General features: G+C 40.4%; 1 protein-coding gene across 1 annotated transcript in view; it reads left to right on the plus strand.

Annotated features, from left to right (window-relative positions):
• LOC109886300 (transcriptional coactivator YAP1-like) overlaps nt 1-25341 on the plus strand; it is an 87427-nt gene that overhangs the window by 50967 nt on the left and 11119 nt on the right. Inside the window, exons 5-6 of the mRNA XM_031796903.1 lie at nt 5548-5726; nt 6529-6662. Of these exons, the coding sequence (XP_031652763.1) occupies nt 5548-5726; nt 6529-6662 (313 nt within the window). The remainder of the gene's footprint in view (nt 1-5547; nt 5727-6528; nt 6663-25341) is intronic.

The following is a 25341-nucleotide window of genomic DNA, read 5'->3' on the forward strand; positions in this document are numbered from 1 at the left end:
AGGTTGGGTAAAGGGACTATGAGTACATCATAAACAGATAGTAACAGCAGTGTACATGTAGGTTGGGTAAAGGGACTATGAGTACATCATAAACAGATAGTAACAGCAGTGTACATGTAGGTTGGGTAAAGGGACTATGAGTACATCATAAACAGATAGTAACAGCAGTGTACATGTAGGTTGGGGTAAAGGGACTATGAGTACATCATAAACAGATAGTAACAGCAGTGTACATGTAGGTTGGGTAAAGGGACTATGAGTACATCATAAACAGATAGTAACAGCAGTGTACATGTAGGTTGGGTAAAGGGACTATGAGTACATCATAAACAGATAGTAACAGCAGTGTACATGTAGGTTGGGTAAAGGGACTATGAGTACATCATAAACATATAGTAACAGCAGTGTACATGTAGGTTGGGTAAAGGGACTATGAGTACATCATAAACAGATAGTAACAGCAGTGTACATGTAGGTTGGGTAAAGGGACTATGAGTACATCATAAACAGATAGTAACAGCAGTGTACATGTAGGTTGGGTAAAGGGACTATGAGTACATCATAAACAGATAGTAACAGCAGTGTACATGTAGGTTGGGTAAAGGGACTATGAGTACATCATAAACAGATAGTAACAGCAGTGTACATGTAGGTTGGGTAAAGGGACTATGAGTACATCATAAACAGATAGTAACAGCAGTGTACATGTAGGTTGGGTAAAGGGACTATGAGTACATCATAAACAGATAGTAACAGCAGTGTACATGTAGGTTGGGTAAAGGGACTATGAGTACATCATAAACAGATAGTAACAGCAGTGTACATGTAGGTTGGGTAAAGGGACTATGAGTACATCATAAACAGATAGTAACAGCAGTGTACATGTAGGTTGGGTAAAGGGACTATGAGTACATCATAAACAGATAGTAACAGCAGTGTACATGTAGGTTGGGTAAAGGGACTATGAGTACATCATAAACAGATAGTAACAGCAGTGTACATGTAGGTTGGGTAAAGTGACTATGAGTACATCATAAACAGATAGTAACAGCAGTGTACATGTAGGTTGGGTAAAGGGTCTATGAGTACATCATAAACAGATAGTAACAGCAGTGTACATGTAGGTTGGGTAAAGGGACTATGAGTACATCATAAACAGATAGTAACAGCAGTGTACATGTAGGTTGGGTAAAGGGACTATGAGTACATCATAAACAGATAGTAACAGCAGTGTACATGTAGGTTGGGTAAAGGGACTATGAGTACATCATAAACAGATAGTAACAGCAGTGTACATGTAGGTTGGGGTAAAGGGACTATGAGTACATCATAAACAGATAGTAACAGCAGTGTACATGTAGGTTGGGTAAAGGGACTATGAGTACATCATAAACAGATAGTAACAGCAGTGTACATGTAGGTTGGGTAAAGGGACTATGAGTACATCATAAACAGATAGTAACAGCAGTGTACATGTAGGTTGGGTAAAGGGACTATGAGTACATCATAAACAGATAGTAACAGCAGTGTACATGTAGGTTGGGTAAAGGGAGTATGAGTACATCATAAACAGATAGTAACAGCAGTGTACATGTAGGTTGGGTAAAGGGACTATGAGTACATCATAAACATATAGTAACAGCAGTGTACATGTAGGTTGGGTAAAGGGACTATGAGTACATCATAAACAGATAGTAACAGCAGTGTACATGTAGGTTGGGTAAAGGGACTATGAGTACATCATAAACAGATAGTAACAGCAGTGTACATGTAGATTAGGTAAAGGGACTATGAGTACATCATAAACAGATAGTAACAGCAGTGTACATGTAGGTTGGGTAAAGGGACTATGAGTACATCATAAACAGATAGTAACAGCAGTGTACATGTAGGTTGGGTAAAGGGACTATGAGCACATCATAAACATATAGTAACAGCAGTGTACATGTAGGTTGGGTAAAGGGACTATGAGTACATCATAAACAGATAGTAACAGCAGTGTAAAAACTAAGGAGGGGGGGGGGTCAATGCAAATAGTCTGGTGGCCATTTGATTAGCTGTTCGAGAGTCTTATGTCTGGGGGATAGAAGCTGTCAAGGAGCCTTTTGGTCCTAGACTTGGTGCTCAGCGTACCGCTTGCCGTGCGGTAGCGGAGAGAACAGTGTATGACTGGGGTGGCTGGGGTCTTTGACAATTTTTAGGGCCTTCCACCTGGTATAGAGGTCCTGGATGGCAGGAAGCTTGGCCCCAGTAATGTACTGGGCTGTTCGCACTACCCTCTGAAGTGCCTTACAGTCTGAGGCCGAGAAATTGCCATACCAGGCGGTGTTGCAACCGGGCAGGATGCTCTCGATGGTGCAGCTGTGGATCTGGGTCCCATGCCAAAACCTCTCCTGAGGGGGAAAATGCATTGTTGTGCCCTCTTCACGACTGTCTTGGTAATAGAGTTTAGTTGTTTTTTAGGTTAGCCCGTAGTTCATGCTGGACTCATGAGTAAACTCACTTTAATTCAATATCCAGTGATGAGTCAGACTATGCCATCTTTCTAATCACATGTCAACATCTTCTCTGGGTTCACTGCTACTACAGGACTTTACAGAGTCTGGAAGAAGAAAGGTAGCAGCAATAACAACGACACGTTTTACAGGAGAGCCATTTTCAAGTCATTCCCAAGGGATTCCATATACTTAATCCTGTTCGGAGTGGTTTGGACAACACACACAGCTAACCCTATAGTCCAGAATTCGGACCTTGGCTAAGTCTTGGTGTTAGGACTAGCCGTTAGCCATTTTAGTGTTTCAGCAACAGCTGAGTTAGCCGTTAGCTAATCCTTTGGACTGTTCATGTGAGAGGTCAGTAGTGCTGCTGTAGCCATTGGTGGGCTGGCGTTGGACTGGTGATCTGGTGAAAGGTACCTGTGTGTTTGTATGTACCTGGTGTGTATGTACCTGGTGTGTATGTACCTGTGCGTGTGTATGTACCTGGTGTGTATGTACCCGATGGATATGTACCCGGTGTGTATGTACCCGTGTGTGTGTATGCACATGTGTGTGTGTATGTACCTGTTGTATATGTACCCGGTGAATATGCACCTGGTGTGTATCCACCTGGTATGTATGTACCAGTGTGTGTATGTGCCAGGTGTATATGCACCTGGTGTGTATGTACCTGGTGTGTATGTACATGCTGTGTATGTACCTGGTGTGTATGTACCTGTTGTATATGTACCTTGTGTGTATGCACCTGTATGTGTGTATGTACCCGGTGTATATGTACCTGGTGTGTATGTACCTGTGTGTGTGTATGTACATGGTGTGTATGTACCCGGTGTATATGTACCCGGTGTGTATGTACCCGTGTGTGTGTGTATGTACCTGGTGTGTATGTACCTGGTGTATATATACCTGGTGTGTATGTAACTGGTGTGTATGTACCTGGTGTGCATGTACCTGGTGTGTATGTACCTGTGTGTGTATGTACATGGTGTGTATGTACCTGGTGTATATGTACCTGGTGTGTATGTACCCGTGTGTGTGTATGTACCTGGTGTATGTGTACCCGGTGTATATGCACCTGGTGTGTATGTACCTGTGTGTGTATGTACCTGATGTATATGTACATGTGTGCATGTACCTGCCGTGCATGTACCTGGTGTATATGTACCTGGTGTGTATGTACCTGGTGTGTATGTACCTGATGTATATGTACCTGGTGTGTATGTACCTGGTGTGTATGCACCTGGTGTGTATGCACCTGCTGTGTATGTACCTGGTGTGTATGTGCCTGGTGTGTATGCACCTGTGCCTGGTGTATATGTACCTGGTTTGTATGTACCTGGTGTGTATGTACCTGGTGTGTATGCACCTGTACCTGGTGTATATGTACCTGGTGTGTATGTACCTGTACCTGATGTATATGTACCTGGTGTGTATGTACCCGGTGTATATGTACCTGGTGTGTATGTACCTGGTTTGTATGTACCTGGTGTGTATGTACCTGGTGTGTATGCACCTGTACCTGGTGTATATGTACCTGGTGTGTATGTACCTGGTGTATATGTACCTGGTTTGTATGTACCTGGTTTGTATGTACCTGGTGTGTATGTACCTGGTGTGTATGTACCTGGTGTGTATGTACCTGGTGTGTATGTACTAGAGTTGGACCGATTATGATTTTTCAAGATGTGACCGACCAGACACTAATCCAATACCCAGATTCTATCACATATTCCTAACCCTTTCTATCACATGTTCCTAACCCTTTCTATCACATGTTCCTAACCCTTTCTATCACATGTTCCTAACCCTTTCTATCACATGTTCCTAACCCTTTCTATCACATGTAGTTGTGTCTTTCTTTTTTCTTATCTCAACCCAGGAAATGCAACACCCTGGACATGCAACACCCTGGCAATAACCTCCCTGTTAAATTGACAGCTGACAAATATTGACCTAACCTTCAAAGAACAGAAAGCTGCAGATCATTTGAATAGTTCTCAGCTGGCACACCCTTCCTAGAGTGTGTGTTTGTGTGCGTGTCTGTGTGCATGTGTGTCCTTATGAGTAATTCACACTGCAACAATGTAGTAAACTAACAGAGTCTGCCTGTCTGCCTGTCTGCCTGTCTGTCTGTCTGTATGACAGACAGACAGACACAATTTCTGCAAAAGAGAGTCCAATGCACAAGATGTAATAGTTTCACTTTGATTGTAACTTGATTGTAGGAATGAATGGTAGTGTGTAGAGAATGGTCATGGCTGACTGTAGCATACAAAATACAAATACATCATATACACAGTACACCGTATACACAGTACACCAAATACACCTAATACACAATACACCTGATACACAATACACCTGATACACAGTACACCAAATACACAGTACATCAAATACACCTAATACACAATACACCTGATACACAATACACCTGATACACAGTACACCAAATACACAGTACATCAAATACACCTAATACACAATACACCTGATACACAGTACACCAAATACACAGTACATCAAATACACCTAATACACAATACACCTGATACACAATACACCTGATACACAGTACACCAAATACACAGTACATCAAATACACCTAATACACAATACACCTGATACACAGTACATCAAATACACCTAATACACATTACACCAAATACACAGTACATCAAATACACCTAATACACATTACACCAAATACACAGTACATCAAATACACCTAACACACAGTACACCTAATACACAGTACATCAAATACACCTAACACACAGTACATCATATACACAGTACACCGTATACACAGTACACCAAATGCACAGTACACCAAATACACCTAATACACATTACACCAAATACACAGTACATCATATACACAGTCAACAGTATACACAATACACCAAATACACCTAATACACAGTACACCCAATACACATTACACCAAATACACAGTACATCAAATACACAGTACACCAACAATGCTGGATGATTTGTGTGTTGTAAAATCTGATAATTAACCTCTCACCCCTCTCTCCCTCTGGAGGCCTGAACCAGCAGCGTATCACCCAGAGTGCTCCTGGTAAGCAGGGGAGCCAGCTGCCTTCCAGCCCACAAAGTGGAGGAGTCATGGGGGGCAGCAACCAGATAAAGCTCCAGCAGCTGCAGATGGAGAAGGAGAGGTTGAGACTGAAACACCAGGAGCTGCTCCGCACCAGACCACAGGTCAGCAGAAATCCATATGTCTATATAAACGAACCTGAATCCCAACTCAGATCCATGTCTATATAAACGAACCTGAATCCCAACTCAGATCCATGTCTATATAAACTAACCTGAATCCCAACTCAGATCCATGTCTATATAAACTAACCTGAATCCCAACTCAGATCCATGTCTATATAAACTAACCTGAATCCCAACTCAGATCCATGTCTATATAAACTAACCTGAATCCCAACTCAGATCCATGTCTATATAAACTAACTTGTTCCAACACACATTATCCTAGTTCCACTACACAGTATCTCTCTCTCTTTCTCTCTCTCTCTCTCTCTCTCTCTCTCTCTCTCTCTCTCTCTCTCTCTCTCTCTCTCGCTGTCTCTCTCTCTCTCCCTCTCTCTGTCTCTCCCTGTCTCTCTGTCTGTCTCTCTGTCTCTTCTTACTCAAGTGGAAGGATCACGTAGCTGTGTGATGTCTGTCTGTTTAATCCTAGATTTAACTTGATATACAGTGGATAGAACGCAAATGAACTCTGACACAGACAGACAGACAGACAGACAGACAGACAGACAGACAGACAGACAGACAGACAGACAGACAGACAGACAGACAGACAGACAGACAGACAGACAGACAGACAGACAGACAGACAGACAGACAGGTAAAAAGAGAGTGAAGGAGAGACTACCATGTGTAATGTGTATATGCTCCACTAACATGTGTAATGTGTATATGCTCCACTAACATGTGTAATGTGTATATGCTCCACTAACATGTGGTGTAATGTGTATGTTGTGTGTTGAAGGAGCTTGCTTTGAGGAACCAACTGCCCACCAGTATGGAGCAGGATGGGGGAACCCTTAATCCTGTGTCGTCCCCTGGGATGGGCCAGGACGCCAGAATCATGACCACCAACAGCAATGACCCATTCCTCAACAGGTACGCCTACCTCTTTGTCTGGAACTTATTTGTTGTCTTAGGCCAGAATTCTGATTGTGCTTTGTCTGCTATGCACCTTTAAAAAGGCAATGCTCCCACGTTCACAGAAACCACATTCACCGTAAACACTGCATATGTAGGCCCAATCGGATGTCACCTTTAAAAAGGCAATGCTCCCACGTTCACAGAAACCACATTCACCGTAAACACTGCATATGTAGGCCCAATCGGATGTCACGGATGTCACCTTTAAATGGCATTGTCCAAATCCGCAGTCAAATCCTGGCTTGAGTTTAGCTAAATCTGTGTCCAGGAAACCAGCTCTGAGTGTTCTAGATTGGCTAGACTTGACCTATATTTAAAACAATAGATTTTACCTTTACCTGGGTCAACTGCCTTGTTCAGGTGCAGAATGACAGATGTTTACCTTGTCAGCTCAGGGATTCGATCCAGCAACCTTTCGGTTACTAGTCCAACACACTAACCGGTAGGCTAACTGCCGCCCCAACACACAGATAGGCAAAGTGACTCATGATTTGTGAAATAGTGTTTGAAGTATTAGTTACTTCAGAAAGCATTCAACCCCCTTGACTTATCCCCAGTTCAACATGGATTACATATCTGTTTTCTCACCCATCTACACACAATGACAATAATGATGACATGTTTTTAGAAATGTTTGGGAAAAAAATCTAAATGAAATACATAAATATCTCATTTACATATTATTATTCACACCCCTTTGTCAACACTTTGGCAGCAATTACAGATGAGAGTCTTTCTCTATAAAACTCTAAGAGGTTTCCACACATTTGCCCATTATTCTTAAAAACAATATTCAAGCTCTGTCAAGTTGGTTGTTGATCATTACTAGACAGCCATTTTCAGGCCTTGCTGTAGATTTTCAGGTAGATTTAAGTCAAAACTAGCTTGGCCTCTCAGGAACATTCACTGTCTTCTTGCTAAGCAACTCCAGTGTAGATTTAGCCTATATAAGGTCCCACAGTTGACAGTGCAAAAACCAAGAGGTATTTTTTTACCTTTATTTTACTAGGCAAGTCAGTTAAGAACAAATTCTTATTTTCAATGACGGACTGGGAACGGTGGGTTAAACTGCCTGTTCAGGGGCAGAACGACAGATTTGTACCTTGTCAGCTCAGGGGTTTGAACTTGCAACCTTCCGGTTACTAGTCCAACACTCTAACCACTAGGCTACCCTGCCACCCCTACACTCTAACCACTAGGCTACCCTGCCTCCTCTACACTCTAACCACTAGGCTACCCTGCCCCCTCTACACTCTAACCACTAGGCTACCCTGCCGCCTCTACACTCTAACCACTAGGCTACCCTGCCCCCTCTACACTCTAACCACTAGGCTACCCTGCCGCCTCTACACTCTAACCACTAGGCTACCCTGCCCCCTCTACACTCTAACCACTAGGCTACCTGCCACCTCTACACTCTAACCACTAGGCTACCCTGCCTACCCCTACACTCTAACCACTAGGCTACCCTGCCGCCTCCACACTCTAACCACTAGGCTACCCTGCCACCTCCACACTCTAACCACTAGGCTACCCTGCCTCCTCTACACTCTAACCACTAGGCTACCCTGCCACCTCTACACTCTAACCACTAGGCTACCCTGCACCTCTACACTCTAACCACTAGGCTACCCTGCCCCCTCTACACTCTAACCACTAGGCTACCCTGCCGCCTCTACACTCTAACCACTAGGCTACCCTGCCCCCTCTACACTCTAACCACTAGGCTACCCTGCCGCCTCTACACTCTAACCACTAGGCTACCCTGCCGCCTCTACACTCTAACCACTAGGCTACCCTGCCGCCTCCACACTCTAACCACTAGGCTACCCTGCCGCCTCTACACTCTAACCACTAGGCTACCCTGCCGCCTCTACACTCTAACCACTAGGCTACCCTGCCCCCTCTACACTCTAACCACTAGGCTACCCTGCCGCCTCTACACTCTAACCACTAGGCTACCCTGCCGCCTCTACACTCTAACCACTAGGCTACCCTGCCGCCTCCACACTCTAACCACTAGGCTACCCTGCCGCCTCTACACTCTATCCACTAGGCTACCCTGCCGCCTCCACACTCTAACCACTAGGCTACCCTGCACCCTCTACACTCTAACCACTAGGCTACCCTGCACCTCCACACTCTAACCACTAGGCTACCCTGCCGCCTCTACACTCTAACCACTAGGCTACCCTGCCGCCCCAGGTTGTAATGTGAATAAAGGGAAAAAGGCTATTTTTGAACATGGGGTATTCTTACTAATCTGGTAGAGAACCAGTTTGGATTTAATTATAACTTTTTTTAGTTAGAGGTTTTTAGTGAGAGGTCTAATGTTTTAATATTGAAACATTTCTGCCCTCTGAATTCATATTTGTTATATAAATAGGCCTGTTGAATGTTGTCTGGCTTGCCATTCCAAATCAAATTGAATCTTTTTTTCTAATATAATTTCAAAGCAGGTTGCTAGGTGTAGGCAAAACCATAAGCCAATAGATCAATTGGGAAATGACTAAAGAGTTATTCAGGGTAAACTGGGATATGACTAAAGAGTTAATCAGGGTAAACTGGGATATGACTAAAGAGTTAATCAGGGTAAACTGGGATATGACTAAAGAGTTAATCAGGGTAAACTGGGATATGACTAAAGAGTTAATCAGGGTAAACTGGGATATGACTAAAGAGTTAATCAGGGTAAACTGGGATATGACTAAAGAGTAAATCAGGGTAAACTGGGATATGACTAAAGAGTTAATCAGGGTAAACTGGGATATGACTAAAGAGTAAATCAGGGTAAACTGGGATATGACTAAAGAGTAAATCAGGGTAAACTGGGATATGACTAAAGAGTTAATCAGGGTAAACTGGGATATGACTAAAGAGTAAATCAGGGTAAACTGGGATATGACTAAAGAGTAAATCAGGGTAAACTGGGATATGACTAAAGAGTAAATCAGGGTAAACTGGGATATGACTAAAGAGTTAATCAGGGTAAACTGGGATATGACTAAAGAGTAAATCAGGGTAAACTGGGATATGACTAAAGAGTAAATCAGGGTAAACTGGGATATGACTAAAGAGTTAATCAGGGTAAACTGGGATATGACTAAAGAGTAAATCAGGGTAAACTGGGATATGACTAAAGAGTTATTCAGGGTAAACTGGGATATGAATAAAGAGTTAATCAGGGTAAACTGGGATATGACTAAAGAGTTATTCAGGGTAAACTGGGATATGACTAAAGAGTTATTCAGGGTAAACTGGGATATGACTAAAGAGTTAATCAGGGTAAACTGGGATATGACTAAATGACTATATGACTATGGTACCAAAATCATGTGGAGACGCAGGGCGTTAGGAAGCAGGTGCAGTTGTAGAGTTTAGTGTAAATGAACCCATAATGATACAAAACCAAGAGAAGCATCTACACATGACGGGAAATGACAGAGTGCAATATATATATATATATATATATATATATATAGGGGGCGTAATCAGGGAAGTGATAAGGTCCAGGTGTGCCTAATAATGAAGGGTTGCCAGGTGTGTGTAGGGATGGGTTGCCAGGTGTGCCTAATAATGAAGGGTTGCCAGGTGTTTGTAGGGATGGGTTGCCAGGTTTGCCTAATAATGAAGGGTTACCAGGTGTGCCTAATAATGAAGGGTTGCCAGGTGTGTGTAGGGAGGGGTTGCCAGGACCTGTGGTTAGAAGACAGTCGCCGTCGAGCGCCGGAGAGGTGGAGTGGGAGTAGACGTGGCAATATGGACTCTTTTGACCTAAATTGCTTTTGTTTTAGAGATGAGTATTGCATTAAATGGCCTCTAAAGGCACAGTTAAAAGTGTCCCATACAATAAGGGTATCTGCTGTACATATGTTATGTTGTAAAAATTCAGTTATAAATTGTTTTTAACCAGGAGAGAAGAATTTATCATCCAATAGGCTTTGAAAAAATTTCTGATATCCTCATGTACGTGAACATTCTGTAAGAGTAATGTCCCCTCTCAAACTTTTGCTGCCAGTGAGAATGACATAAGAAAGGAGTCAAGACGACTAGCTTGATTGATTCTCCTCCATGTAAATCTCACTAGGTCAGGATATTAAACCTCCATGTATATCTCACTAGGTCAGGATATTAAACCTCCTCGATGTATATCACACTAGGTCAGGATATTAAACCTCCATGTATATCTCACTAGGTCAGGATATTAAACCTCCTCCATGTATATCTCACTAGGTCAGGATATTAAATCTCCATGTATATCACACTAGGTCAGGATATTAAATCTCCATGTATATCTCACTAGGTCAGGATATTAAATCTCCATGTATATCACACTAGGTCAGGATATTAAACCTCCATGTATATCTCACTAGGTCAGGGTATTAAACCTCCATGTATATCTCACTAGGTCAGGATATTAAACCTCCATGTATATCTCACTAGGTCAGGATATTAAACCTCCATGTATATCTCACTAGGTCAGGGTATTAAACCTCCTCCATGTATATCTCACTAGGTCAGGATATTAAACCTCCATGTATATCTCACTAGGTCAGGATATTAAACCTCCATGTATATCTCACTAGGTCAGGATATTAAACCTCCATGTATATCTCACTAGGTCAGGATATTAAACCTCCATGTATATCTCACTAGGTCAGGATATTAAACCTCCATGTATATCTCACTAGGTCAGGATATTAAACCTCCATGTATATCTCACTAGGTCAGGATATTAAACCTCCTCCATGTATATCTCACTAGGTCAGGATATTAAACCTCCTCCATGTATATCTCACTAGGTCAGGATATTAAACCTCCTCCATGTATATCTCACTAGGTCAGGATATTAAACCTCCATGTATATCTCACTAGGTCAGGATATTAAACCTCCATGTATATCTCACTAGGTCAGGATATTAAACCTCCATGTATATCTCACTAGGTCAGGATATTAAACCTCCATGTATATCTCACTAGGTCAGGATATTAAACCTCCATGTATATCTCACTAGGTCAGGATATTAAACCTCCATGTATATCTCACTAGGTCAGGATGTTAAACCTCCATGTATATCTCACTGGGTCAGGATATTAAACCTCCTCCATGTATATCTCACTAGGTCAGGATATTAAACCTCCATGTATATCTCACTAGGTCAGGATGTTAAACCTCCTCCATATATATCTCACTAGGTCAGGATATTAAACCTCCATGTATATCTCACTAGGTCAGGATATTAAACCTCCTCCATATATATCTCACTAGGTCAGGATATTAAACCTCCATGTATATCTCACTAGGTCAGGATATTAAACCTCCATGTATATCTCACTAGGTCAGGATGTTAAACCTCCTCCATATATATCTCACTAGGTCAGGATATTAAACCTCCATGTATATCTCACTAGGTCAGGATGTTAAACCTCCTCCATGTATATCTCACTAGGTCAGGATGTTAAACCTCCTCCATGTATATCTCACTAGGTCAGGATGTTAAACCTCCATGTATATCTCACTGGGTCAGGATATTAAACCTCCATGTATATCTCACTAGGTCAGGGTATTAAACCTCCTCCATGTATATCTCACTAGGTCAGGATATTAAACCTCCTCCATGTATATCTCACTAGGTCAGGATATTAAACCTCCTCCATGTATATCTCACTAGGTCAGGATATTAAACCATCTCCATGTATATCTCACTAGGTCAGGATATTAAACCTCCATATATCCACTAGTTCCAATATATCCATGATATTCGTGGTTTCCTTAAGAGCCTGAGTGTGATAGTTTGTAGTGTGATTTCCTTAAGAGCCCGAGGGTGATAGTTTGTAGTGTGATTTTCCTTTAGAGCCTGAGGGTGATAGTTTGTAGTGTGATTTCCTTAAGAGCCTGAGGGTGATAGTTTGTAGTGTGACTTCCTTAAGAGCCTGAGGGTGATAGTTTGTAGTGTGATTTTCCTTTAGAGCCTGAGGGTGATAGTTTGTAGTGTGATTTCCTTAAGAGCCTGAGGGTGATAGTTTGTAGTGTGATTTCCTTAAGAGCCTGAGGGTGATAGTTTGTAGTGTGATTTCCTTAAGAGCCTGAGGGTGATAGTTTGTAGTGTGATTTCCTTTAAGAGCCTGAGGGTGATAGTTTGTAGTGTGATTTCCTTAAGAGCCTGAGTGTGATAGTTTGTAGTGTGATTTCCTTAAGAGCCTGAGGGTGATAGTTTGTAGTGTGATTTCCTTAAGAGCCTGAGGGTGATAGTTTGTAGTGTGATTTCCTTAAGAGCCTGAGTGTGATAGTTTGTAGTGTGATTTCCTTAAGAGCCTGAGGGTGATAGTTTGTAGTGTTATTTCCTTAAGAGCAAGAGGGTGATAGTTTGTAGTGTGATTTCCTTAAGAGCCTGAGGGTGATAGTTTGTAGTGTGATTTCCTTAAGAGCAAGAGGGTGATAGTTTGTAGTGTGATTTCCTTTAAGAGCCTGAGGGTGATAGTTTGTAGTGTGATTTCCTTAAGAGCCTGAGGGTGATAGTTTGTAGTGTGATTTCCTTAAGAGCCTGAGGGTGATAGTTTGTAGTGTGATTTCCTTAAGAGCCTGAGGGTGATAGTTTGTAGTGTGATTTCCTTTAAGAGCCTGAGGGTGATAGTTTGTAGTGTGATTTCCTTAAGAGCCTGAGTGTGATAGTTTGTAGTGTGATTTCCTTAAGAGCCTGAGGGTGATAGTTTGTAGTGTGATTTCCTTAAGAGCCTGAGGGTGATAGTTTGTAGTGTGATTTCCTTAAGAGCCTGAGTGTGATAGTTTGTAGTGTGATTTCCTTAAGAGCCTGAGGGTGATAGTTTGTAGTGTTATTTCCTTAAGAGCAAGAGGGTGATAGTTTGTAGTGTGATTTCCTTAAGAGCCTGAGGGTGATAGTTTGTAGTGTGATTTCCTTAAGAGCCTGAGTGTGATAGTTTGTAGTGTGATTTCCTTTACGGTCCATTAAGGTATTTAAAACCGTATTATAATCTCCCATCATAATAATATAGTCTAGTGTTGCTTGCAGGGTTGATTATATATTTTCAAGAAGCGTGGATCATAGTAATTTGGACCATATAGATTAATGAGCCATATCTTTTTATGGTCCAATAATATATTTCAAATAATCCATCTACCTTGATGATCTGTTTGGACAATTTGCACATTCGGATCAAAATTACTGTCAATTAATATCATCACCCCTTCTGAGTTTCTTTGCCCAACAGTAGTATCTAACTAAATGCTTGTTTTTATAGCACCAACAGTGCAGTAATACCTAACTAAATGCTTGTGTTTCTTGCTCCAACAGTCCAGTAGTATCTAACTAAATGCTTCTACACCTGCATTGCTTGCTGTTTGGGGTTTTAGGCTGGGTTTCTGTACAGCACTGTACATACATTTGATTTGATTTGATTTGATTTGTGTTTCTAGCTCCAACAGTGCAGTAGTATCTAACTAAATGCTTGTGTTCCTAGTTCCAACAGTAATATCTAACTAAATGCTTGTGTTCCTAGTTCCAACAGTGCAGTAGTATCTAACTAAATGCTTGTGTTTCTAGCTCCAACAGTCCAGTAGTATCTAACTAAATGCTTGTGTTTCTAGCTCCAACAGTGCAGTAGTATCTAACTAAATGCTTGTGTTCCTAGTTCCAACAGTGCAGTAGTATCTAACTAAATGCTTGTGTTTCTAGCTCCAAAAGTCCAGTAGTATCTAACTAAATGCTTGTGTTTCTAGCTCCAACAGTGCAGTAGTATCTAACTAAATGCTTGTGTTCCTAGTTCCAACAGTGCAGTAGTATCTAACTAAATGCTTGTGTTCCTAGTTCCAACAGTGCAGTAATATCTAACTAAATGCTTGTGTTCCTAGTTCCAACAGTGCAGTAGTATGTAACTAAATGCTTGTGTTCCTAGTTCCAACAGTGCAGTAATATCTAACTAAATGCTTGTGTTCCTAGTTCCAACAGTGCAGTAGTATCTAACTAAATGCTTGTGTTTCTAGCTCCAACAGTGCAGTAGTATCTAACTAAATGCTTGTGTTCCTAGTTCCAACAGTGCAGTAATATCTAACTAAATGCTTGTGTTCCTAGTTCCAACAGTGCAGTAGTATCTAACTAAATGCTTGTGTTTCTAGTTCCAACAGTGCAGTAATATCTAACTAGATGCTTGTGTTCCTAGCTCCAACAGTGCAGTAATATCTAACTAAATGCTTGTGTTTCTAGTTCCAACAGTGCAGTAATATCTAACTAAATGCTTGTGTTTCTAGCTCCATCAGTGCAGTAGTATCTAACTAAATGCTTGTGTTCCTAGTTCCAACAGTGCAGTAGTATCTAACTAAATGCTTGTGTTCCTAGTTCCAACAGTGCAGTAGTATCTAACTAAATGCTTGTGTTTCTAGCTCCAACAGTGCAGTAGTATCTAACTAAATGCTTGTGTTTCTAGCTCCAACAGTGCAGTAGTATCTAACTAAATGCTTGTGTTTCTAGCTCCAACAGTGCAGTAGTATCTAACTAAATGCTTGTGTTCCTAGTTCCAACAGTGCAGTAGTATCTAACTAAATGCTTGTGTTCCTAGTTTCAACAGTGCAGTAGTATCTAACTAAATGCTTGTGTTCCTAGTTCCAACAGTGCAGTAGTATCTAACTAAATGCTTGTGTTCCTAGTTCCAACAGTGCAGTAGTATCTAACTAAATGCTTGTGTTCCTAGTTCCAACAGTGCAGTAGTATCTAACTAAATGCTTGTGTTCCTAGTTCCAACAGTGCAGTAGTATCTAACTAAATGCTTGTGTTCCTAGTTCCAACAGTGCAGTAGTATCTAACTAAATGCTTGTGTTCCTAGTTCCAACAGTGCAGTAGTATGTAACTAAATGCGTGTGTTCCTAGTTCCAACAGTGCAGTAATATCTAACTAAATGCTTGTGTTCCTAGCTCCAACAGTAGTATCTAACTAAATGCTTGTGTTCCTAGCTCCAACAGTAATATCTAACTAAATGCTTGTGTTCCTAGCTCCAACAGTAATATCTAACTAAATGCTTGTGTTCCTAGTTCCAACAGTGCAGTAGTATCTAACTAAATGCGTGTGTTCCTAGTTCCAACAGTGCAGTAATATCTAACTAAATGCTTGTGTTCCTAGCTCCAACAGTAGTATCTAACTAAATGCTTGTGTTCCTAGTTCCAACAGTAATATCTAACTAAATGCTTGTGTTCCTAGCTCCAACAGTGCAGTAGTATCTAACTAAATGCGTGTGTTCCTAGTTCCAACAGTGCAGTAGTATCTAACTAAATGCTTGTGTTTCTAGTTCCAACAGTGCAGTAATATCTAACTAAATGCTTGTGTTCCTAGTTCCAACAGTAATATCTAACTAAATGCTTGTGTTCCTAGTTCCAACAGTGCAGTAGTATCTAACTAAATGCTTGTGTTTCTAGTTCCAACAGTGCAGTAATATCTAACTAAATGCTTGTGTTCCTAGCTCCAACAGTGCAGTAATATCTAACTAAATGCGTGTGTTCCTAGTTCCAACAGTGCAGTAATATCTAACTAAATGCTTGTGTTTCTAGTTCCAACAGTGCAGTAATATCTAACTAAATGCTTGTGTTCCTAGCTCCAACAGTGCAGTAGTATCTAACTAAATGTGTGTGTTCCTAGTTCCAACAGTGCAGTAATATCTAACTAAATGCTTGTGTTCCTAGCTCCAACAGTGCAGTAATATCTAACTAAATGCTTGTGTTCCTAGCTCCAACAGTGCAGTAATATCTAACTAAATGCTTGTGTTCCTAGTTCCAACAGTGCAGTAGTATCTAACTAAATGCTTGTGTTCCTAGTTCCAACAGTGCAGTAGTATCTAACTAAATGCTTGTGTTCCTAGTTCCAACAGTGCAGTAATATCTAACTAAATGCTTGTGTTCCTAGCTCCAACAGTGCAGTAGTATCTAACTAAATGCGTGTGTTCCTAGTTCCAACAGTGCAGTAATATCTAACTAAATGCTTGTGTTTCTAGTTCCAACAGTGCAGTAATATCTAACTAAATGCTTGTGTTCCTAGCTCCAACAGTGCAGTAGTATCTAACTAAATGCGTGTGTTCCTAGTTCCAACAGTGCAGTAATATCTAACTAAATGCTTGTGTTCCTAGCTCCAACAGTGCAGTAATATCTAACTAAATGCTTGTGTTCCTAGCTCCAACAGTGCAGTAATATCTAACTAAATGCTTGTGTTCCTAGTTCCAACAGTGCAGTAGTATCTAACTAAATGCTTGTGTTCCTAGTTCCAACAGTGCAGTAGTATCTAACTAAATGCTTGTGTTCCTAGTTCCAACAGTGCAGTAATATCTAACTAAATGCTTGTGTTCCTAGCTCCAACAGTGCAGTAGTATCTAACTAAATGTGTGTGTTCCTAGTTCCAACAGTGCAGTAATATCTAACTAAATGCTTGTGTTTCTAGTTCCAACAGTGCAGTAATATCTAACTAAATGCTTGTGTTCCTAGCTCCAACAGTGCAGTAGTATCTAACTAAATGCGTGTGTTCCTAGTTCCAACAGTGCAGTAATATCTAACTAAATGCTTGTGTTCCTAGCTCCAACAGTGCAGTAATATCTAACTAAATGCTTGTGTTCCTAGCTCCAACAGTGCAGTAATATCTAACTAAATGCTTGTGTTCCTAGTTCCAACAGTGCAGTAGTATCTAACTAAATGCTTGTGTTCCTAGTTCCAACAGTGCAGTAGTATCTAACTAAATGCTTGTGTTCCTAGCTCCAACAGTGCAGTAGTATCTAACTAAATGCTTGTGTTCCTAGCTCCAACAGTGCAGTAGTATCTAACTAAATGCGTGTGTTTCTAGTTCCAACAGTGCAGTAGTATCTAACTAAATGCTTGTGTTCCTAGCTCCAACAGTGCAGTAGTATCTAACTAAATGCGTGTGTTCCTAGTTCCAACAGTGCAGTAATATCTAACTAAATGCTTGTGTTTCTAGTTCCAACAGTGCAGTAATATCTAACTAAATGCTTGTGTTCCTAGCTCCAACAGTGCAGTAGTATCTAACTAAATGCGTGTGTTCCTAGTTCCAACAGTGCAGTAATATCTAACTAAATGCTTGTGTTCCTAGCTCCAACAGTGCAGTAATATCTAACTAAATGCTTGTGTTCCTAGCTCCAACAGTGCAGTAATATCTAACTAAATGCTTGTGTTCCTAGTTCCAACAGTGCAGTAGTATCTAACTAAATGCTTGTGTTCCTAGTTCCAACAGTGCAGTAGTATCTAACTAAATGCTTGTGTTCCTAGTTCCAACAGTGCAGTAATATCTAACTAAATGCTTGTGTTCCTAGCTCCAACAGTGCAGTAGTATCTAACTAAATGTGTGTGTTCCTAGTTCCAACAGTGCAGTAATATCTAACTAAATGCTTGTGTTTCTAGTTCCAACAGTGCAGTAATATCTAACTAAATGCTTGTGTTCCTAGCTCCAACAGTGCAGTAGTATCTAACTAAATGCGTGTGTTCCTAGTTCCAACAGTGCAGTAATATCTAACTAAATGCTTGTGTTCCTAGCTCCAACAGTGCAGTAATATCTAACTAAATGCTTGTGTTCCTAGCTCCAACAGTGCAGTAATATCTAACTAAATGCTTGTGTTCCTAGTTCCAACAGTGCAGTAGTATCTAACTAAATGCTTGTGTTCCTAGTTCCAACAGTGCAGTAGTATCTAACTAAATGCTTGTGTTCCTAGCTCCAACAGTGCAGTAGTATCTAACTAAATGCTTGTGTTCCTAGCTCCAACAGTGCAGTAGTATCTAACTAAATGCGTGTGTTTCTAGTTCCAACAGTGCAGTAGTATCTAACTAAATGCTTGTGTTCCTAGTTCCAACAGTGCAGTAATATCTAACTAAATGCTTGTGTTCCTAGCTCCAACAGTGCAGTAATATCTAACTAAATGCTTGTGTTCCTAGTTCCAACAGTGCAGTAATATCTAACTAAATGCTTGTGTTCCTAGTTCCAACAGTGCAGTAGTATCTAACTAAATGCGTGTGTTTCTAGTTCCAACAGTGCAGTAGTATCTAACTAAATGCGTGTGTTCCTAGTTCCAACAGTGCAGTAGTATCTAACTAAATGCTTGTGCTTCTAGTTCCAACAGTGCAGTAGTATCTAACTAAATGCTTGTGTTCCTAGTTCCAACAGTGCAGTAATATCTAACTAAATGCTTGTGTTCCTAGCTCCAACAGTGCAGTAATATCTAACTAAATGCTTGTGTTCCTAGTTCCAACAGTGCAGTAATATCTAACTAAATGCTTGTGTTCCTAGTTCCAACAGTGCAGTAGTATCTAACTAAATGCGTGTGTTTCTAGTTCCAACAGTGCAGTAGTATCTAACTAAATGCGTGTGTTCCTAGTTCCAACAGTGCAGTAATATCTAACTAAATGCTTGTGTTTCTAGCTCCATCAGTGCAGTAGTATCTAACTAAATGCTTGTGTTCCTAGTTCCAACAGTGCAGTAGTATCTAACTAAATGCTTGTGTTCCTAGTTCCAACAGTGCAGTAGTATCTAACTAAATGCTTGTGTTTCTAGCTCCAACAGTGCAGTAGTATCTAACTAAATGCTTGTGTTTCTAGCTCCAACAGTGCAGTAGTATCTAACTAAATGCTTGTGTTTCTAGCTCCAACAGTGCAGTAGTATCTAACTAAATGCTTGTGTTCCTAGTTCCAACAGTGCAGTAGTATCTAACTAAATGCTTGTGTTCCTAGTTCCAACAGTGCAGTAGTATCTAACTAAATGCTTGTGTTCCTAGTTCCAACAGTGCAGTAGTATCTAACTAAATGCTTGTGTTCCTAGTTCCAACAGTGCAGTAGTATCTAACTAAATGCTTGTGTTCCTAGTTCCAACAGTGCAGTAGTATCTAACTAAATGCTTGTGGTCCTAGTTCCAACAGTGCAGTAGTATCTAACTAAATGCTTGTGTTCCTAGTTCCAACAGTGCAGTAGTATCTAACTAAATGCTTGTGTTCCTAGTTCCAACAGTGCAGTAGTATCTAACTAAATGCTTGTGTTCCTAGTTCCAACAGTGCAGTAGTATCTAACTAAATGCTTGTGTTCCTAGTACCAACAGTGCAGTAGTATCTAACTAAATGCGTGTGTTCCTAGTTCCAACAGTGCAGTAATATCTAACTAAATGCTTGTGTTCCTAGCTCCAACAGTAGTATCTAACTAAATGCTTGTGTTCCTAGCTCCAACAGTGCAGTAGTATCTAACTAAATGCTTGTGTTCCTAGTTCCAACAGTGCAGTAGTATCTAACTAAATGCGTGTGTTCCTAGTTCCAACAGTGCAGTAATATCTAACTAAATGCTTGTGTTCCTAGCTCCAACAGTAGTATCTAACTAAATGCTTGTGTTCCTAGTTCCAACAGTAATATCTAACTAAATGCTTGTGTTCCTAGCTCCAACAGTAATATCTAACTAAATGCTTGTGTTCCTAGCTCCAACAGTAATATCTAACTAAATGCTTGTGTTCCTAGTTCCAACAGTGCAGTAGTATCTAACTAAATGCGTGTGTTCCTAGTTCCAACAGTGCAGTAATATCTAACTAAATGCTTGTGTTCCTAGCTCCAACAGTAGTATCTAACTAAATGCTTGTGTTCCTAGTTCCAACAGTAATATCTAACTAAATGCTTGTGTTCCTAGCTCCAACAGTGCAGTAGTATCTAACTAAATGCGTGTGTTCCTAGTTCCAACAGTGCAGTAGTATCTAACTAAATGCTTGTGTTTCTAGTTCCAACAGTGCAGTAATATCTAACTAAATGCTTGTGTTCCTAGTTCCAACAGTAATATCTAACTAAATGCTTGTGTTCCTAGTTCCAACAGTGCAGTAGTATCTAACTAAATGCGTGTGTTCCTAGTTCCAACAGTGCAGTAATATCTAACTAAATGCTTGTGTTTCTAGTTCCAACAGTGCAGTAGTATCTAACTAAATGCTTGTGTTCCTAGTTCCAACAGTGCAGTAATATCTAACTAAATGCTTGTGTTCCTAGCTCCAACAGTGCAGTAATATCTAACTAAATGCTTGTGTTCCTAGTTCCAACAGTGCAGTAATATCTAACTAAATGCTTGTGTTCCTAGTTCCAACAGTGCAGTAGTATCTAACTAAATGCGTGTGTTTCTAGTTCCAACAGTGCAGTAGTATCTAACTAAATGCGTGTGTTCCTAGTTCCAACAGTGCAGTAGTATCTAACTAAATGCTTGTGCTTCTAGTTCCAACAGTGCAGTAGTATCTAACTAAATGCTTGTGTTCCTAGTTCCAACAGTGCAGTAATATCTAACTAAATGCTTGTGTTCCTAGCTCCAACAGTGCAGTAATATCTAACTAAATGCTTGTGTTCCTAGTTCCAACAGTGCAGTAATATCTAACTAAATGCTTGTGTTCCTAGTTCCAACAGTGCAGTAGTATCTAACTAAATGCGTGTGTTTCTAGTTCCAACAGTGCAGTAGTATCTAACTAAATGCGTGTGTTCCTAGTTCCAACAGTGCAGTAATATCTAACTAAATGCTTGTGTTTCTAGCTCCATCAGTGCAGTAGTATCTAACTAAATGCTTGTGTTCCTAGTTCCAACAGTGCAGTAGTATCTAACTAAATGCTTGTGTTCCTAGTTCCAACAGTGCAGTAGTATCTAACTAAATGCTTGTGTTTCTAGCTCCAACAGTGCAGTAGTATCTAACTAAATGCTTGTGTTTCTAGCTCCAACAGTGCAGTAGTATCTAACTAAATGCTTGTGTTCCTAGTTCCAACAGTGCAGTAGTATCTAACTAAATGCTTGTGTTCCTAGTTCCAACAGTGCAGTAGTATCTAACTAAATGCTTGTGTTCCTAGTTCCAACAGTGCAGTAGTATCTCACTAAATGCTTGTGTTCCTAGTTCCAACAGTGCAGTAGTATCTAACTAAATGCTTGTGTTCCTAGTTCCAACAGTGCAGTAGTATCTAACTAAATGCTTGTGGTCCTAGTTCCAACAGTGCAGTAGTATCTAACTAAATGCTTGTGTTCCTAGTTCCAACAGTGCAGTAGTATCTAACTAAATGCTTGTGTTCCTAGTTCCAACAGTGCAGTAGTATCTAACTAAATGCTTGTGTTCCTAGTTCCAACAGTGCAGTAGTATCTAACTAAATGCTTGTGTTCCTAGTACCAACAGTGCAGTAGTATCTAACTAAATGCGTGTGTTCCTAGTTCCAACAGTGCAGTAATATCTAACTAAATGCTTGTGTTCCTAGCTCCAACAGTAGTATCTAACTAAATGCTTGTGTTCCTAGCTCCAACAGTGCAGTAGTATCTAACTAAATGCTTGTGTTCCTAGTTCCAACAGTGCAGTAGTATCTAACTAAATGCGTGTGTTCCTAGTTCCAACAGTGCAGTAATATCTAACTAAATGCTTGTGTTCCTAGCTCCAACAGTAGTATCTAACTAAATGCTTGTGTTCCTAGTTCCAACAGTAATATCTAACTAAATGCTTGTGTTCCTAGCTCCAACAGTAATATCTAACTAAATGCTTGTGTTCCTAGCTCCAACAGTAATATCTAACTAAATGCTTGTGTTCCTAGTTCCAACAGTGCAGTAGTATCTAACTAAATGCGTGTGTTCCTAGTTCCAACAGTGCAGTAATATCTAACTAAATGCTTGTGTTCCTAGCTCCAACAGTAGTATCTAACTAAATGCTTGTGTTCCTAGTTCCAACAGTAATATCTAACTAAATGCTTGTGTTCCTAGCTCCAACAGTGCAGTAGTATCTAACTAAATGCGTGTGTTCCTAGTTCCAACAGTGCAGTAGTATCTAACTAAATGCTTGTGTTTCTAGTTCCAACAGTGCAGTAATATCTAACTAAATGCTTGTGTTCCTAGTTCCAACAGTAATATCTAACTAAATGCTTGTGTTCCTAGTTCCAACAGTGCAGTAGTATCTAACTAAATGCGTGTGTTCCTAGTTCCAACAGTGCAGTAATATCTAACTAAATGCTTGTGTTTCTAGTTCCAACAGTGCAGTAATATCTAACTAAATGCTTGTGTTCCTAGCTCCAACAGTGCAGTAGTATCTAACTAAATGCGTGTGTTCCTAGTTCCAACAGTGCAGTAATATCTAACTAAATGCTTGTGTTCCTAGCTCCAACAGTGCAGTAATATCTAACTAAATGCTTGTGTTCCTAGCTCCAACAGTGCAGTAATATCTAACTAAATGCTTGTGTTCCTAGTTCCAACAGTGCAGTAGTATCTAACTAAATGCTTGTGTTCCTAGTTCCAACAGTGCAGTAGTATCTAACTAAATGCTTGTGTTCCTAGTTCCAACAGTGCAGTAATATCTAACTAAATGCTTGTGTTCCTAGCTCCAACAGTGCAGTAGTATCTAACTAAATGCGTGTGTTCCTAGTTCCAACAGTGCAGTAATATCTAACTAAATGCTTGTGTTTCTAGTTCCAACAGTGCAGTAATATCTAACTAAATGCTTGTGTTCCTAGCTCCAACAGTGCAGTAGTATCTAACTAAATGCGTGTGTTCCTAGTTCCAACAGTGCAGTAATATCTAACTAAATGCTTGTGTTCCTAGCTCCAACAGTGCAGTAATATCTAACTAAATGCTTGTGTTCCTAGCTCCAACAGTGCAGTAATATCTAACTAAATGCTTGTGTTCCTAGTTCCAACAGTGCAGTAGTATCTAACTAAATGCTTGTGTTCCTAGTTCCAACAGTGCAGTAGTATCTAACTAAATGCTTGTGTTCCTAGTTCCAACAGTGCAGTAGTATCTAACTAAATGCTTGTGTTCCTAGCTCCAACAGTGCAGTAGTATCTAACTAAATGCTTGTGTTCCTAGCTCCAACAGTGCAGTAGTATCTAACTAAATGCGTGTGTTTCTAGTTCCAACAGTGCAGTAGTATCTAACTAAATGCTTGTGTTCCTAGTTCCAACAGTGCAGTAATATCTAACTAAATGCTTGTGTTCCTAGCTCCAACAGTGCAGTAATATCTAACTAAATGCTTGTGTTCCTAGTTCCAACAGTGCAGTAATATCTAACTAAATGCTTGTGTTCCTAGTTCCAACAGTGCAGTAGTATCTAACTAAATGCGTGTGTTTCTAGTTCCAACAGTGCAGTAGTATCTAACTAAATGCGTGTGTTCCTAGTTCCAACAGTGCAGTAGTATCTAACTAAATGCTTGTGTTCCTAGCTCCAACAGTGCAGTAATATCTAACTAAATGCTTGTGTTCCTAGTTCCAACAGTGCAGTAATATCTAACTAAATGCTTGTGTTCCTAGTTCCAACAGTGCAGTAGTATCTAACTAAATGCGTGTGTTCCTAGTTCCAACAGTGCAGTAGTATCTAACTAAATGCTTGTGTTCCTAGTTCCAACAGTGCAGTAGTATCTAACTAAATGCGTGTGTTCCTAGTTCCAACAGTGCAGTAGTATCTAACTAAATGCTTGTGTTCCTAGTTCCAACAGTGCAGTAGTATCTAACTTAATGCTTGTGTTCCTAGTTCCAACAGTGCAGTAATATCTAACTAAATGCTTGTGTTCCTAGTTCCAACAGTGCAGTAATATCTAACTAGATGCTTGTGTTCCTAGTTCCAACAGTGCAGTAATATCTAACTAGATGCTTGTGTTCCTAGTTCCAACAGTGCAGTAATATCTAACTAAATGCTTGTGTTCCTAGTTCCAACAGTGCAGTAGTATCTAACTAAATGCGTGTGTTCCTAGTTCCAACAGTGCAGTAGTATCTAACTAAATGCTTGTGTTCCTAGTTCCAACAGTAATATCTAACTAAATGCTTGTGTTCCTAGTTCCAACAGTAGTATCTAACTTAATGCTTGTGTTCCTAGTTCCAACAGTGCAGTAATATCTAACTAAATGCTTGTGTTCCTAGCTCCAACAGTGCAGTAGTATCTAACTAAATGCTTGTGTTCCTAGTTCCAACAGTAATATCTAACTAAATGCTTGTGTTCCTAGTTCCAACAGTGCAGTAGTATCTAACTAAATGCTTGTGTTCCTAGTTCCAACAGTAATATCTAACTAAATGCTTGTGTTCCTAGTTCCAACAGTAATATCTAAGTATCTAACAATTTACAACAATACAAACAAATCTAAAAGTAAAATGAATGGAATATTTAAATATTAGGAGTGTTGGAGTGGCATTGACTAAATACAGTTGAACAGAAGACAGTATTTACATATGAGATGAGCAAAGCAGCATATTAACTTTATTAAAGTGACCAGTGATTCCATGTCTATGGATATGGGGCAGCAGCCTCTAAGGTGCAGGGTTGAGTAACCGGGTGGAGGCCGGCTGGTGATGGCTAATTAACAGTCTGATGGCCTTGAGATAGTAGCTGTTTTTCAGTCTCTTGGTCCTTGCTTTGATGCACCTGTACTGACCTCACCTTCTGGGTGATAGGAGTGAACAGGCCATGGCTCGGGTGGTTGATATCGTTGATGATCTTTTTGGCCTTTCTGTGACATCAGGTGCTATAGGTGTCCTGGAGAGCATGCAGTGTACCATGATGATTGGGTGTCCATATAGCTGTACCGTAGTAAACCTCAAATTGTTCTCCACTAATCCACCCGCTAAAACCTCCACCTTCCCAGTTGGGTTGTCGTCCCAGTGACTGGCAGACCACCCCTTTCCAGCTG

Source organism: Oncorhynchus kisutch, linkage group LG18 (genome assembly GCF_002021735.2).
Source record: "Oncorhynchus kisutch isolate 150728-3 linkage group LG18, Okis_V2, whole genome shotgun sequence".
Taxonomy (NCBI): domain Eukaryota; kingdom Metazoa; phylum Chordata; class Actinopteri; order Salmoniformes; family Salmonidae; genus Oncorhynchus; species Oncorhynchus kisutch.